The 18,012-nt window shown below is 35.2% G+C and overlaps 1 protein-coding gene and 2 pseudogenes across 1 annotated transcript; 1 reads left to right on the top strand and 2 right to left on the bottom strand.

Annotated features, from left to right (window-relative positions):
• Window positions 1-1,130: 1,130 nt before the first annotated feature.
• LOC107012584 lies at window positions 1,131-1,863 on the top strand (annotated as a pseudogene).
• Window positions 1,864-2,085: 222 nt separating this feature from the next.
• On the bottom strand, window positions 2,086-2,997 carry LOC114074874 (annotated as a pseudogene).
• Window positions 2,998-3,066: 69 nt separating this feature from the next.
• LOC114074873 (G-type lectin S-receptor-like serine/threonine-protein kinase LECRK2) lies at window positions 3,067-9,337 on the bottom strand. Its single transcript, XM_027912949.1, has 3 exons — window positions 9,015-9,337; window positions 8,533-8,960; window positions 3,067-3,182 (listed from the first exon to the last, which is right to left on the bottom strand). The coding sequence occupies exons 1-3, from the start codon at window positions 9,335-9,337 to the stop codon at window positions 3,067-3,069; spliced, it is 867 nt and encodes a 288-aa protein (XP_027768750.1).
• Between the last annotated feature and the right edge of the window lie 8,675 nt (window positions 9,338-18,012).

Raw genomic sequence — 18,012 nt, 5'->3', positions numbered from 1 at the left:
TGAATACCGCGCCCTTGCTCTTCTTGCTGCTGAGACCATGTGGGTCACATATATTCTTCGCGAACTCCGCGCCACTCACACTGTTCCTGCTCTCTATTGTGACAACAAATCAACCATCTGTGTGGCCAAGAATTCCGTCCTACACACCAGAATGAAGCATGTTGATACCGATTGTCTCTTTGTTCGCGATGAAGTTCAGGCCGGCACCATGACTGTGCAGTATGTACCCACTGAAGAACAACCGGCTGATATTCTCACCAAGCCTCTCCCGAGCCGACAGCACGATTACCTCAGTTCCAAGCTTCCGTTCGCTTCCGCTCAGCTCAGCTTGAGGGGGGATAATAACAGATAGTATTAAATAAATAGTATTAAATAATATTAGTATTTACTGTGTACTAATCCTAGTCCTATTAGGATTAGTACTCCTTAATCCTAGTCCTATTAGGATTAGTACTCCTTCCTATATCTCCTATATATATCTCCCATGTATTCCCTTATTAGGTTAACACTTCAATACAATCAATATTCCTTCAGAGACAAATATCATACCAGCCATATAAGTATTATTTATTATAAATTAACCCATCACCCAGCCTGGTCCACACCTCCTAGTCCACATCTCCTACAACTCTCTATTCATTTAAAATTTTCAATTATCAAAATGCTTGGGAAAGTCAAAGAAGTACGAAACACTCACCAAGTAACAATAATTTCTCACAATGATAAACGTAATAGATAATGTATCTTATTTTTAGTATTATCAATTAACTATCATAGTAAATATAATAGATAATCTGTCTTATTTTCAAAATTATGAATTCCACTTGTAAAAAAATGTTGCTCATCTTTTTATGTGATAGTGGTATATAAAAAAGATAAACCTCACATTAATATACCATAGTTTTTTGAAATGTGAAACTGACATACTCCACAAATATCCTCTTGTGCTTGTTCTTCTCATCTTTCCCCTTCATATTTTAGCACAACTAAGTTTGCTATACCATTAGGCAGCTCTCTCATAGCAAATGATGAAACAACATCCTGACTTTCTCAATCTGGAGATTTTGCATTTGGATTCAAGAAAATTCAAAGTCAAAATCAGTTCTTGCTTTGCATATACAATGCTAAGATTAAAGATGCCAACATAATTTGGTATGCAAGTGGTGGTAACCTTGTGCCACGAGGCTCAATCGCGGAGTTAAATCCTCAAAAGGGACTGATTCTCCGCGATCCTAAAGGGAAAATGATCATGTGGAGCACTGGTAGGATTGATTCTAATGTTGCTTATGCTGTCATGAACGATACAGGAAACTTTGTTCTTGTTGGTATGGTTCTTCAGTATTATGGGAAAGTTTTCGATATCCGACTGATACCCTTATGCCTACTCAAATACTAGAGATTAACAACAAGCTTGTTGCTCGAAAATCTGAGTCTTTCTTTGTTCCTGGTAGATTTTATCTTCGTATGTTAAGTGATTTGAATTTAGTTCTTCTTACTTAATCCAAGCCAATGAATTTCGATTATGATGCTGAGTAGTACAATTGTCATACTTCTGATTTAGGAGATGAAGCCAATTCTGGTTATCGATTGATATTCGATGAGTTTGGTTCAGTTTACATATTGAAAAGGAGCAATCAAAGACTTGTGTTGACACCTCCTAATGTTCCTTCAATTTCAGAAAATTATCACAGGCTAAGTCTTTATTTTGATGGTGTTTTAACTCATTATTATCGTCCAAAGAGTAAGTCTACGGGGGATCAAAAGAGGAGTACTCTATGGTCTTTGCCTGATAACATATGTCTAGAAATTGTTGAAGATATTGGAAGTGGAGTTTGTGGATTCAACAGAACCTTCAAGCATTAAATATCTTGATATCTTCTAATGCCTCTACATCAGCGCCTACAAGTAAATGCAGCTCGTCTCTTTTATAGCAATCGTAAGCCCATTCTAGTAGTATCACTTCGTTCTGGTTTGCCACATCCTGCTCATAGTTTTATCTGCAGCAAATCAACTCTAAGAGCAAGACCCCGAAGCTCTACAGATCAACCTTCACAGTTACAGGCATGCTTCTGAACCAGTCTGGAGCTACGTACCCTTTGGTTCCACGTATCCTAGTTGTTGTTTGAGTCTGATGTTTTTTCAATAGCTTGGCCATACCAAAATCTGCTATTTTTGCTGTCAAATATTCATCTAAAAGAACGTTTTGGGGATTGATGTCACAATGTATAATTTAAGTGCTGCACTCTTCATGCAAATAGCAAAGTCCTTTCGCACTGTCGATGGCATCTTGTACTCTTTTGGACCAACTAAGCCTAGAGTCTTTGAATAGAAAGTGTGTTATCAAGCCGGTTTCATGTGTTCATATACCAAAAGGCGGTGTTTGCCTTCTTTGCAGAATCCAAGGAGTTAGACAAAGTTCTTGTGATTAGTCCTGCTGATTGAATTCACTTCAGCTTCAAATACCTCTTCTCCTTCTCCTTCTGTTACCATGTTTCGGAGTTTTTTTTACAGCAACGACTTTCCCATTTTCATCATCAAGAACCGCTTTGTAAACTGTTGAGTTAGCTCCAGTGCCTAACTCTTCCTTGAATCCATTTGGAGCAGGTTCTAGCTCTTTGTAGCTAAAAAACATGATAAGTTCACTCCCGAAACAGCTGAATTCGTCGGTTCAGTCCTGTTTCGTTTTTTCCCTTTAAACTTAAAAATGTACACAAGTGCCTAAAGAAATAAGATCAAAGTAGATTGATTTTTATTTTTTCGTATTTCAACATTTGGCGATTCCCACACTGTGGTGTTGTCTTTCCTTATTTTTATCAAAGCCTTCCCTCCGATCGTTAGACCTACTCTCCCATTTGAAAGAGGATATTTTTTCTTCCCACAGTCGTCACTGTAAATGGTAACAACACAAAAACAATCACTCAAACAATTCTGTCTGCACCAATCCTCTGAAACATCCCAGTGAGACTGAAAATCTGAGTCATGCCAGTTATCCAACATTTCGTGGAATGTGAAAGACTCAACTTCTCGCGACCTGTGGTTACAGTTCTGCTCAGAGAAATTTTGTCTTCAGCTGCCTAATTTGTCATTTCGATCATCCAAGATATATCTGAGTGGACAATCACATCTCAGCCTCTGATCAGTTCCTATTGAGCATAAGCTGTTGAAACCATAGGCACCCCCTCCTGTACTTTGCGCGATAGACAAACAGATATTACCAGGAATGTAATACAAACTAGAACATGCCATCGGTTCCCTGTTGAGTTCATCCCATTTTTTGGTCAACTTTTGTTATTCAATTGATATAAGTAATTGTTAAAAAAGAATAATAATTAGAGTTGAAAATAAATGATTAGGTAGTTGGCAAATTGGTAAGATTTGCAACCATTTTTGACTTTATTATGTTTACCTATGTCATTAGTGACATAAGAATAGTTTTATCCTTCTATAAATAGCGCATTCTTGCTCATTTGTAGAACACACCAAAGCTAGAGAGAAAAACCACATTGAGAGCAAAGTGAGGTATTTCGTAGACTAAATAAAAAAATAGTCTTTGAAGAAAAATACAGTGTGAGCGATATTTTAGTAAGGTGGAAATCAAAAGAGTGTTTTACGTTTTGAGTGCGTAGTAGTCACTTTGAGTATTTTATTCGTGACTACACTGTGTAAAATTCCTTACTGTAGTAATATCAGTTGCTCCTTGGCCCATGGTTTTTTCCCTTATTGAAAAGGGTTTCCACGAAATTTATTGGTGTCGTTATTTTCCCATTTTATTTCCATTACTCTTACCATATATATTGTTGTGTTTATTAGCGTTTTTCAAACAAACTGGTATCAGAGACAAGGTTTTGTCTGAGTATGCTCTGTGATTGCAGCACAGTCTAAAACTTCCACATCAGAAAAGATTTACTTTGATTTGCGATAACAAATTATTTTTTTGGGGGGGGGGGACAATGGAAGCCAACACAAGTAGAATGGTTACTTTGAATGGTGTTAATTATGCCATTTGAAAGGGGAAAATGGAAGATATTCTTTATGTCAAGAACTTTTATAAACCAATAATTACCACTGTAAAGCCTGATAATAAAACAGATGAAGAGTAGAATCTATTGCACAGACAAGTTTGTGGATTCATTAGGCAATGGGTCGACGCTAATGTGTTGAACCATATTTCTGAGGAGACAAATGCTCGAACCATATGGGAGCATCTTGAAATTTTGTATGCTCGGAAGACTGGCAATAACAAAATGTTCTTATAAAGCAGATGTTGAGTTTAAAATATCATGATGGTTCTCCAATGACAGACCATCTGAATAATTTTCAGGGAATCATGAATCAATTATCTGGTATGAGCATCAAATATGATGAAGAAATTCAAGGCTTACTTCAACCTGCTTCCATACCAGACTACTGGAAACATTTAAAACTACATTTTCAAATTCTTCTCCAGATTATATGATCTCTATGGATTCCGCCAATAGTAGTGTCTTGAACAAAGAGATGAGAAGAAAAACTCAAGGTTCTTCTTCGTTAGATGTCCTGATAACTCGCCCCAGGGGGAGAAACAAAAATCGTGGTTCTCAATATAGAGAAAAAAATATGAGCAAAACCAGAGGCAGACATAAGGATATTGAGTGCTATCATTGTGGCATGAAAGGGCACACCAAGAAATTCTAAAGGAAGTTGAAGAGGGAGAACAAAAATAAAGAGGAAACTAAGGAAGATGGCTATGAAAATTACCTAGCCACCATTACCACCGAAGATCTTGTTACTGTCTTTGATGCGGATATGATAAATATTGCTTATGATGAGTCAAGATGGGTTGTGGACACTGATGTCGCATCTCATGTGACATAAAGGAAGGATTGTTTCTCTTCCTATACTCTTTGTGATTTTGGAACCTTGAGTATGGGTAATGAGACTGTTTCTAGGGTGGTTGGTATTGGTAAGATTTGTTTGGAAACTAGTTTTGGAACTAAACTAGTTTTGAACAATGTGAAACATGCTCCTGATGTTCGTCTGAACCTAATTGATGTTGGTGTTTTAGATGATGAAGGATATGTTAGTACCAACGGTAATGGAAAATGGAAGCTCATTAAGGGTTCCTTAGTTGTGGCTCGTGGTAACAAACGTCGTGGTCGATACTGGACTGCGGCATCTGCTTGTGTTGATATGGTGAATGCGGTTGAGAGAGATAACTCCTCAATGTTATGGCACAAGAGACTTAGCCATATAGGCGATAAAGGACTTTATATTCTAGCCAAGAAGAAAATTTTGTCAAATTTCAAAAGTGCTAAAGTAGAAAAGTGTGAGCACTGCTTGGCTGGTAAACAAAGAGTTTCTTTTAAGTCCTTCCCTACTTCTAGAAAGACAGAGTTGCTTGAGTTGGTGCATTCTAATTTATGTGGTCCAATGAAGACAAAGATATTGGGTGGTGCACTCTACTTTGTCACTTTTATTGATGATTTCTCGAGAAAACTTTGTGTTTATGTCTTGAAGACTAAAGACTAAGTGTTTGGTGTCTTCAAGAAGTTTTAGGCTTCAGTTGGAAGAGAAACTGGAAGGAAACTTAAATGTATTCGTACTGATAATGGTGGTGAATATAGTGGACCATTTGACGAATAATGCAAGCATCAAGGTATTAGACACCATAAGACTCCTCAGCTTAGTGGTTTGGCTTAGAGGATGAACATGACCTTAATGGAAAGAGTTAGATGTTTGCTTTTTGAAGCAAAGTTGCCGAACTCATTTGGGGTGAGGCTTTATTGACCGCTGCACATGTTATTAATCTATCTCCTGTTGTTGCTTTGCAAAGTGATGTACCAAATAGTGTTTGGTACGGAAAGGATGTATTATATGACCATTTAAGAGTATTTGGTTGCAAAGCTTTTGTACATGTGCCGAAAGATGAGAGGTCAAAGTTAGATGCCAAGACAAGGCAATGCATCTTCATTGGATATGGCCTAGATGGATTTTGTTACAATTTATATGATCCAATTGAAAATAAACTTTGAGAAGCCGTGATATTATTTTCATGGAGAATCAAACAATTGAAGATATTTACAAAGCGGAGAAGGTAGAATCTTCAATTTTTGATGGTATAGTTCATCATGATGGAGTTCCTCACATAAGTGTGCATAATGTTGTGAGGCTTGATAATCATAGTGGTGCCAAGAATCATGTATCGAATAAACATGTGGATGTTGATAATAACAATGATATTGTTATTGATGATCCTGTTGCTCATGAAGTTGTGGACGAATCAAATATTCCGCCTCAGAGGTCCACAAGACAGAAGTTTCCTTCTTCCCGTTATTCACCAAATTAGTATGTGTTACTCACTAACGGGGGAGAACCTAAATGTTATGAGGAGACCATGGAAGATGAGCACAAGGATCAATGGATTGAATCCATGTAAGATGAGATGAAGTCTCTGCATGAGAACCACAATTATAAGTTGGTAAAATTGCCTAAGGGCATGAGAGCTTTGAAGAACAAGTGGGTGTTCAAAGTTAAAGTTGAAGAACACAACTTGAAGCCCAGATACAAAGCTAGATTGGTTGTTAAAGATTTGGTCGAAGAAAGGGTATTGACTTTGACGAAATATTTTTTCCTGTTGTGAAAATGTCCTCGATTCGCACAGTTTTAGGTTTGGCTGCTAGTCCTAATTTAGAGATTGAGCAGATGGATGTGAGGACGACTTTCCTTCACGGTGACCTAGATGAAGAGATCAATATGGAACAACCTGAGGGCTTCAAAGTAGAAGGTAAAGAAAATTTTATGTGCATACTCAAAAAGAGTCTTTATGGCCTAAAAAAAGCTCCCAAACAGTGGTACAAGAAGTTTGAATATGTTATAGGAGAATAAGGCTATAAGAAGACTTCTTCAGATCATAGCGTATTTGTACAAAAATTTTCAAACAATGATTTTATAATCCTTTTGCTGTATGTGGATGATATGTTAATTGTGGGTAAGAATACTTCCAAGATTGACGAGCTGAAGAAAAAGTTATGTATGTCTTTTTCTATGAATTACATGGGTCTTGCCAAGCAAATTTTGGGAATGAGAATTACTCGTCTCAGAGATGAAAGAAAAATTTATTTGTCCTAGAAGAAGTTCATTGAACGTGTACTGGAGCACTTCAATATGAAGAATGTTAAACCTGTTAATAAACCTCTTGCTGGTCATATGAAGTTGAGCAACAAGATGTGTACTACAGCTAGAGAGGAAAAAGAGAACATGGTCAAAGTTCCATATTCCTCCATTGTGGGTAGTCTAATCTATGCAATGGTATGCACTAGACCTGATATTGCTCACACAAAGGGTGTTGTTAGCAGATTTCTCGAAAATCTGGGAAAAGAGCATTGGGAAGCTGTGAAGTGGATACTCAGGTATCTTAGAGGAAGCTCAGATGCATGCTTGTATTTTGGAGCATCAAATCCAATCTTTAAAGGCTATACAGATTCTGATATGGCAGGTGACCTTGAAAACAGAAAATCCACTACTGGATATTTGTTTACTTTTTCAGGGAGAGCTATATCATGGCAGTCAAAGTTGCATAAGTGTGTTGCACTATCTACAAATGAAGCTGAGTATATTGCAGTTACTGAAGCCGGCAAGGAGATAATATGGCTAAAGCAATTTCTTCAAGAACTTGGTTTGAATCAGATGGAGTATATTGTCTATTGTGACAGCTAGAGTGCAATAGACTTGAGTAAGAACTCCATGTACCATGCAAGAAGAAAACACATTGACATCAGATATCATTGGATCCGTGAGGAAGTGGAGAGTGAATCATTTCACGTCAAAAAGATCCACACAATTGAAAATCCTGCAGATATGCTGACCAAGATGATACCGAAAGACAAGTTCGAGTTATGCAAAGAACTTGTAGGTGTGGGCTCTCTCTAAGATGAAGATACCTCCTTTCAGTGAATGGGACTGGAGGGTGAGGTTTGTTGAGTCCATCCCATTTTTTGGTCAGCTTTTTTATTCAATTGATACAAGTAATTGTAAAAAAAGAAATAGTAATTAGAGTTGAAAATAAAAGATTTGGTAGTTGGCAAATTGGTAAGATTTGCAACCATTTTTGACTTTGTTATGTTTACCTATGTCATAAGTGACATAAGCATGGTTTTATACTTCTTTAAATAGAGCATTTTGCTCATTTGTAGAGCACACAAAAGCTAGAGAGAAAAACCACTTTGAGAGCAAAGTGAGGTATTCCATAGACTATACAAGAAAAATAGTCTGTAAAGAAAAATAGAGTGCGAGCGATATTTTAGTAAGGTGGAAAGAAAAAGAGTGTTGTTCCTTTTGAGTGTGTAATAGGCACTTGAGTATTGAATTCGTGACTACACTGTGTAAAATTCCTTACTATAGTGATGTCAGTTGCTCCTCTTGACCCGTGGTTTTTACCCTTATAGAGAAGGGTTTTCGCGTAAATTTCTTTGTATCGTTATTTTTCCATTTTATTTCCATTACTTTTACCATATATATTATTGTGTTTATCCGCGTTTTCCCAACATTTCCTACCAGAAGATTTCGAATAGACATAGTGCCTAAAAACTCCATCATATTCAAGAATCGCTCGATGATACATTGATTGGCTTCTTGAATTTTCCACATTAGAAAAAATTGAATTTATCAAAGTTCCATTCTTCGCTTGAAGAATAAGAAAGCCTGATTGATTGAAGATCACTTGATAACCACTGCCAATTGACATAGGTGACCAATATGCAAAATTTATTGCCTCAGCTGGATAATCAATTGTGCAAAGCACCAGATACCCATCAGTTTGAAGTATAAACTCAAACCTCCCACTCGATATATTCGTGTCAGAAAAACTTGAAACAGGGTTGTTTCCTTGATTAAGTACTTGACCAGGCAAAATCGTATCTGTGGGCTCATTGAAACTCTGCCATAGAGTGTCTGAACTAGTAGTTGCTAGCATAAAGTTTCCGCTATAAAACATGGATACATAGGCCAATTGAGCATTATCCATGCCACGAGCTCACATCTCTTGACCATTTGGATCAGTGAGGACTAGTCTTCCATCCGCGGAGTGGTGAACTTTGGATCCATCTAACGCAAGATTATTCTTATTGGCTGACCAAACTATGGTTATGTCTGTGATTTTCTCGAACCATATGGCTAGTAAGTACCTTGATTCATTTCTAATTTTTTGGAAGCTGAAACCGAATTCATCTGATGGAGATGGCCAAAAGCTAGTAGTATCACTTGTAGTGAGAGAACCCAAACTAGCATTTCGGTAAGATTGAGCAATGGCTGGACGGGGAAACAATAAGAGACCAACAAGAAGCATAGCTAAAAATGTCATGTAAGAAAGAGGCAAAGTTAAAAATGGATAATTGTACACATATAAGTTACAAATATAATGTCTTTTAACTTGAAATTTAAGTAACTATTCAAGTAGACAATTAAACTTGTATACAGTTGAACAAGTTGACGCACACATTGCACATGGCAATTTACGTCCTGTGCAATATTTATGTGGCGTCCTTCATACATAATGTTACATGTGTATGTCTATTTATTTATATTTATACAAGTATATAGGTAACTTGTGCATACCCAAAGTTAGAGGATGTAAATGTAAACTGAGATCAACTAAAATGAGAAAATTAAGGGAAATGTGTCAAATAAGTCTCAGTTTTGTTTTTCGTGATAGATTGACAAAAGAGCTGGTCAAATTCTTCTTTAAAATGTAATTAACTAATTATGGGACCAAATTAACATTTTCAAAACTTTCTAACCTTTTATAAAATACAAGAAAACACATTATTATAATTCAAACCAAATCATGTAAAAGAAAAAAACATCTTTTCATCCTCCTTCCTCTCTTCTCTCTCTTATTTTCTTCCTCCCTTGGGGTATTGTTAATCTTCTTCCTTAGAAATTCAGAAATCCATCGTTACTCTTCCTCTGCAGTTGTTAATCTTCATCTCCAGTCCTTCCTTACTCTCTCATCTTTCTGAACTGTAATCGTGTTCGACTAGAAATGGTTAAGTTTTTTTTGAAATACTTTACAATGTTCGAAGTTTTTTTTCTTGTATTAATGAACAATAAAATGTTCTGTAGGTGTAAAAAATGAATAATCGACTTAATGGTGTGTTTTATTTATCATTTTTGAATGAAAATCAGCCAACTCAAAAATTCCTTATTTTGAGGAAATGTATCTGTATTTGTAATGTTATCATTCAGTGAAAAGTGTTTTTTTTTTGTTGTTCTTTTTTTTTTTGGCCATTTTGTTGATATGATTGTTGGAAATATAGTGTTGTTCAGGCGTCCAAAATATATTTAGCTTATGTTGCCACATTTTTGTGATATGTTGGACATTTGTTGCCACATAAGATTCAAATGTTGTAATAATCTGTACAGATGTGTCAACATATGATGCATCTGTTGCAACATAAGATTTATATATTGCACAACAGCAGGTACATATGTGACAACATAATGTTAATTTATCACAACAGACTATCCATCGATTGCAACATACTGGTATTTTTATTTTATAACGAATTATAAAATCTCAATATTTTTTTATTTACCTTGTAGATGAAATGATACAAGAAGCTTCATCCATGACAACAACTCAACTTCTAACATGCAATGCTCCTTTTTTCTATGCGAAGAACGTGAGCAGCAACATGATTATTTTATCAGCCTTGTTAAAAAATTCACTAATATTTTTTAGGAAATATATCATAATATTGATGTGCAAAGATCCAAGAAAACTTCACAGCCTTTGAAATGTAACAGGTTGAAAAAATCTATTTCTCAAAAAATTTCTATGATTATTGAGAAGAAAGAAAATGAGAAAAAGGCAAAGGAGGAGAAGGAGAAGGAGGAGAAGGAAAAGGAGAAGAATGCAAAGGAGGAGAGGAGAAGAATGCAAAGGAGGAGAAGGAGAGGGAGAAGAAGTCAAATGAAGAGAAGGAGAAGGAGAAGAAGGCAAAACAGGAAAACGAGAAGGAGAAGAAGAAGAAGGAAAATGAAGAGAAGGAGAAGGAGAAGAAGGCAAAACAGGAGAAGGAGAAGGAGAGGAACAAGAAGACAAAGGAGATGGAGAAGCAGAAGGAGAAGGAGACAAAGGAGATGGAGAAACAGAAGGAGAAGGAGAAGGTGAACCAGAAAGAAAAAGCGAAAGCAAAAAAGAAAGGGAAGAAAGTTGAAGTTGTTAGTTGTGATGTGAAGCGACAATATCCATTTGAAGGTTTTAACATTGACGGCGAGGGTCAAACTGAACTAATGTCATACTTCTCGCAATGGATAAACGAGGATCTTTACAAGCATCGTGCAAAAAAGTAAGTAAAGTATGGTCGTTAACCTATTCTTAGAATTTCTTCTTGTTGTCCAATAAGTAATTATTTATAATGATTACATAATTGCAGAGGAAACAAGGAGGATCACTCCTTAGCCAATTGCTCAAAACTTTAATTTGACCAACTTGATTTAGTAGTTGCATTTCCAATGATGGTTACAATGTTGACAAAGTACCTTGAGTTGAGTGGATTTTTGAGCAAAATGAGCGAAACAACTGGTCAGTTCTTAAATGTTACCAAGGAAAGAACAAATCTCAACCATTCGAAGTCAGTCATCTTACTGGTATTGCCCAACAAGAAAGCAGTAGTCTTTAAGTATCACAATATTATTTTGTCTTACAACTATCAAAATGTGGTGTTATTAAATTTTCTGATTGATGATATACCATGCAAAGATTGTGGAATTTTTGTTGCTCCATAAGCTGAGTATTTGACTGATGGATTACAAGTACAATCATGTGGAATTAGTGCTGACACCCTTCGCTTGAGATATGCTTCACTCCTATGGAATTATGGGATTGTAAAGGCTCGAAATGGTTACGTTAATGACAATGAGGACCCAGAGATGCGTAGAACTAAAAGAAAAGCTAAGATCGATGAAAATGTTGTGTTTACAAACATTTATTAGATATGTGGTTATGTATTAAAATGTTTTTTATGATTATTTCGATTTTGTTTAAACAAATGTCAATTATGATGGAAAGGATCAAAATTATATATGAAAACAGAGCGAATCATCTGTACCAACAGATAGTATATATGCCGCAACATATGTAATTTCTGTAGTAATAAACACGACAAAATTATATGTGGCAACAGATCGTATATATGTTGCAACATATAGTATGTATGTGGCAACATATGTCACAGTTTGAATTGTCCTAACTAAAAAAATTAAACGACTTTAATTTTCATTTTCCTCTCCCCTCTCCCCTTCTCTCTCGTCTCTTCTATAAATGTGTCATTTCGTATTCTCAGCTTTATCTATTTATACTAATAATTAATTTCAGTTTTATCCTCTCCCTTTGCCAGTGTAGTACACTTCTCCTTCTCTTCTCTTCTTCTCTTCCTTCTTTCACAGATTATCTTGTACAACAAAGGCGGTGTTGTGTTGTCCTCATACTTTTCTTTTATCTTTGGTATATATCTTATCAGGTAATATTTAATTAGGATTTGAAATGCATTTTCTTGCTTATTTCCTTATTGCCCTGTTTTGACTTGTGGTTGTAGCTCATTTAGGGGCTTTCAAATATTTTATTTTTGTGGTTGCAGATACAAATATAATGGCTCCTGTCAAAAGAAAACATGATATGGATATATCTGACCAAACAAAGATTCTGAAGAAATCTAGGTCTAAAATTGCTAGGAAGAGAAATAAAATACACTTTTAGAAAATCTTGCAACTGAAGCAGTTTCTTCTTCTCAACCAGAAGTAGAGTTTTGTGAAAGGAATATGAACAAAGACAAGTAGTGGATGAAGAAGATGGAAAACAAGTAGGAGTTGAGGAACAAGGGAAAATAAATAAAGTTCAGGAAGAAGAAGGGTAAAATATAGAAGTAGTAGTTGTGGAACAACAAGAAAAAACAAATGAAGTTCATGAAGAAGAACAAGAACTTCAGGAAGAGTTCAATTCTAGTGGTAATGTTGGGATTAAAATCATCAATTCAGATACTTTCCCTGTGCATCATCAACTTGATGCTAATGGTGACAACATTATTAGGTCAGTCCTGCGAAGACCTTTTGTCAAATTCAGGGATATCCTTAAGAGAAATCAATTGGAAGATTTTTTCAGAAATAGATGTTTTGGTCATTTTCTTGATTTACCCATTGATCCACTTCCATGTTTTCAAATGACCATCGTGTATGAACTTCTGAAAGAAGGTTTATTTTAAAAAATCCCAATAAGAAAGATGATATTTTAATTAATTGTTGTGGCATGCCAGTTTTCTTTGGCATAAGAGAGTTTTCCATAGTTACAGGGCTAAAATTTCATCCTCCTGTTTAGCCCATACCTGAATACATTGTTAAAACAGAACCACAAGGAAAGAAAGTAGTTAAAAATTAAAAGAAGCATGACAACAGTCACTGCCAACCGAGGAGCAATACTTGATGTCCCTTGTTGGCAAAAGCTTTAAAAATTCTGAATTTTTAAGTTTGTTGGAACGGGAGGATACACCAAGGAAGCACAAGTAATAATTGTGCTTACTTTGGTTTACAAAAAATATACTTTTGTCGAAGGATCCGTGCAACAACATACTTTTAAAGTCTGTAAATTTTTGTCAGGATATTGAAGCTTTCAAGAACTACCGTGGGGTCATGAGAGCTTTCATCTAACTTTTGAGTACATGTTGAGGCCTTTAGGAGAAAAGACCAGTAACTTGTTTGGGTTTCCATGGGCTTTCATGGTAAAACTGAATGTTTTTGATCTTTTTATATTATATTATATTAAGTAATAATTCAACATTTGATTATTGAGAGGTTTTCCTTTTTTACAGGTCTGGGCATTTGAAGTCATTCCTTATTTAACCCATCAAGTAATTGCACAAAAAGAGAGATCATCCCCAAGGATGATGAGACGGTTGATGGCAAGAACAAAAACTACCAAATAAGGGCATATTCCAGATCTTTTTAACCCTCCTGTTGATGCAGTAAGTTATTATTAGTATATTACAGACATATGTTGCTACAGTTGTGTCACATGTTGCTACAGATGATTCATCTATTGCTACATGTGATAAAAATGTTGCTACAGACGAATCATGTGTTGTGACATGTGCCACAAATGTTGCTACAAATGAGTCATGTGTTGCAACATGTGACACGTGTTGCTACAGATGATTCATCGATAGCAATATTTGTGACACATGTTGCAACAGACAATTCATCTGTAGCAACAGATAATTCTTACTGATGACTCATTTTTACAATTTTAGGTTGTCCATCCATGGATTACCCCAACTGAAGAGGAATTGCAAATGTCATATCTAATATGTCTATGGTTGGTTGAAACCATTTTTGATACTGTTGTGGATAGATTTAAAATGGTGTTGGCTGGAGCAACAACCATCAAAAGAGAGAGAGCTCCTAATGAAGTCATTAATGAATTAGTTGTTTTTGATGGTACTGCTGATGATGATGGTCCTGGCATTTGTATTAATGATGGTGGTGATGTTGGTTCTGCTGCTGCTGCTAGTGCAGGACAACACGAATGGGCTTCCCTCTGAGAAAGAAGCAGTAATTAAGGTGACCAGTGCAAAGGATATTCGATTGCAATACGTCATGCATGTTTTTACAGCTCAATATTTCAGGAACATGACAAGCCTAATAGTTTGGTGGGAAGACTGGGTAATCCTACATTTTATATTATGAACTATTTCTTATGTCTTTTCAGTGAATACTCTTCCTAACTATTTAATATTATTTTTTATTTCAGTATATTGACGAAATCCTTAACCCCATGCTTCAGAGGCATTAGAAATACCTGGGACTATTATTATCCCAGAGATAGAATCCTTGATTTCAACTTCTATATAAACTTGTTGCATAGATATAATCAAATGAGCGATGAGGCAACAATGTCATGTGGTAAAAGCATGAGTCAGTTACTAGATGACTTTGTATGGGATGATGATATGATTGACTATATCAGGGGTATTAGGCCAACTCCTGGAGGCATGGACTGGATTGATGCAAAAAGGATTTTGACAGTCATGAACACGTCGTGTAACCATTTCGTGAATCTCGAGATTCTCTTGCACAAGGGATTGATCAATGTTTATGACTGCAACCTGTCTACGAGTTGTTGCCTATATTGCTGAAGCAGAGTGGAATAATGAATCATTTACCAGAGAAGTTGCTCACTCAACCATAAGAATTTAACGGTAGAATAGAACCTATGGTACAAAATGCAAGTGGATCGGTGTGCGGGTCATATTCCATTGCATTAGTTGAGCATTTGATTAGTCCGACATAATTGCATCCACCCAGTTCACTGTTATATGACAATCTAATTGAACGGATGCAATATATTTGGGCTTACGGGATAATATCTCAGAGTTTAAAGCCTTGACATTATGCTTGTAATTAATGACAATGTTTAATTTATCAATTATATTGGTTTATTTTATGTTAAAGACAATATTTATTTGATCAATTTGTCTGACACAACATTTGGCATATGTCGCTACAGATGATTCGCTTATGGAAACATTTGTTACATATGTTGCTATATGTAGCATCATTTGAGACATATGTTGCTACAGATGATTATATGTAACAACATTTGAGTCATATGTTGCTACAGCTGATGCGTATATCGCAACATTCGTCCGTCACAACGTGTGGCATATGTTGCTACAAATGATTATCTGTAGCAACATTTGAGTCATATGTTGCTATAGGTGATTATATGTATCAACATTTGAGTCATATGTTGCTACATATGATTATATGTAGCAACATTTGAGTCATATGTTTCTACAGATGATTTTATATAGCAACATTTGAGTCAGATGTTGCTACAGATGATTATATGTAGCAACATCTGGGTCATATGTTTCTACAGATGATTTATGTAGCAATATTGGAGTCATATATTGCTACAGCTGATTATATGTAGCAACACTTGAGTCATATGTTACTACAGATGATTATATGTAGCAACAGTTGAATCATATGTCTCTACAGATAATTTTATGTAGCAACATTTGAGTCAGATGTTGCTACAGATGATTATATGTAGCAACATTTGAATTATATGTTTCTACAGATGATTTTATGTAGCAACATTTAAGTCATATGTTGCTACAACTGATTATATGTAGCAACATTTGAGTCATCTATTTCTATAGATGATTTTATGCAGAAACAGTTGAGTCATATGTTGCTACAGCTGATGTATATATCGCAACACTCATCCATCACGACATGTGGCATATGTTGCTACAGATGATTCGCCTGTACCGACATTTGTTGCATATGTTGTCACTGATGATTATATGTAGCAACATGTGAATCATATGTTTCTACGAATGATTATATGTAGCAACATTTCAGTCATATGTTGCTCTAGCTGAAGGGTATATCGCAACATTCGTCTGTCACGACTACACAATAATTTGTTATTTGATCAGGAGTGCAAAACAACGTCTATGCAATTCCAAAACTATGATAATTGTATTGGTTGTACACAACTACATAATGATTTTGTATCGTCTACAAAATTCTTCTTGGTAATGCTTAAAAGTACAAGAAAAAAAAACAAAGAACACCAACATTAGCTTCCAGATGCTACAACATTTGGTCTTTTTCTTCTCGATCATCCCCCATTCAGTACTTCTATTGATATGACTTTCATCAACACTGTCCAACTCCTCATTTTGTTCGCCATTCGGAGAATAACGAACTTGGATCGTATATCAACATCTTTACGATCCCTCCATCAAAGAAGTTGCATGAATTCTCCTAAAATACCACGAAGAAATAAATTTAATTTAAAAAAATAAATTGATCTGAAATCTCTTAATATTTTATAAATAAACATACATACACGATATCGTGGAAAAGACCAAAATCTACGACCTGGATTGTACCATGAAGTTTTCAATGAATGTAGATCTCCATGTTTGCAATACATTTTAACTTTCAACATAGTATCATTTTCATCATAAAAAATTCGACTTAGTATAGCATTTGACATCATACTATGGGAATACCAAAATTTTATTTGACCGAAGGCCAATCAAATATAGAATAATGTGACTGACAAAAAATAAAAGAAGATCATTACATTTAATGTGAAGCGACAGGTCCTATAGGAGATAGGAGATCCCAGGAGAGAGAGAGTGTGTGTGAAAAAAGGCGCCAAAACAAAAGCGGCAAAGATGAAAAATTTGAAAACCCTATTCATGAAATGAAAATGAAAACATACTCTAGAATGGGTTGGGCCTATTTTACTTTTGTTAAACACAATGGGCTTTGCCTATCAATGGGTCACTTTTAAAAAAGTCATTTGTTATAATTATGTGTTGCAACACTTTCATTATATGTTGCGAATTTAACAATAGAAACTACATATGTTGCTACAGATGAAAAATCAAGGAGACATTAAGAGACGATTTGATCGATTTAGGAAAGGAAAAATGGAAATTTGGACCAAAATTTAGTGATTTAGAACATCAATTATCAATGATAATAAGATATAACATTTGGAACAATGATTTAAAAGGTTGTTATATAACTATCATATGGATTTACTAGGACAATGTATGATGAACTAGTGAGATGATTATCTTTATAAATATAATTGCTATAATCCAATGAAGAGTGTTGTTAACGACCATAATTTGTTACTTAGACATGTTGTAGGACTATATATTGGTGTTACATATCGAATTAGGTGAATTTAATTGAATTAACTCCCAAAAGAGTCATTTGTCATAATTATATGTTGCAACATTTTCATTATATGTTGCGTATTTAACAATAGAAACTGCATATGGTTCTATAAATGAAAAATCAAGGAGACACTAATAGACAATTTGATCGATTTAGGAAAGGAAAAAAGAAAATTTGAACAAAATTTTAATGATTTAGAACATCAATAATCAATAATAATAAGGTATACATTTGGAACAACGATTTAGAAGGGTGTTATATAACTATCAT

The sequence above is a fragment of the Solanum pennellii genome, chromosome 1, assembly GCF_001406875.1.
Source record: "Solanum pennellii chromosome 1, SPENNV200".
Classification (NCBI taxonomy): domain Eukaryota; kingdom Viridiplantae; phylum Streptophyta; class Magnoliopsida; order Solanales; family Solanaceae; genus Solanum; species Solanum pennellii.
This window is presented reverse-complemented; position numbering and strand designations above follow the sequence as displayed.

Bases quoted from the DNA above. Each gene is read 5' to 3' on its own strand.
- LOC114074873 (XM_027912949.1), bottom strand. From the start codon at position 9,337: ATGACATTTTTAGCTATGCTTCTTGTTGGTCTCTTATTGTTTCCCCGT. The intron at 8,961-9,014 runs GTGAGCTCGTGG...CATGTTTTATAG, and splicing joins GATCCAAATGGTCAAGAGAT to CGGAAACTTTATGCTAGCAA. The intron at 3,183-8,532 runs GTAGGAAATGTT...CGCAAAGTACAG, and splicing joins TGTCTATTCGAAATCTTCTG to GAGGGGGTGCCTATGGTTTC.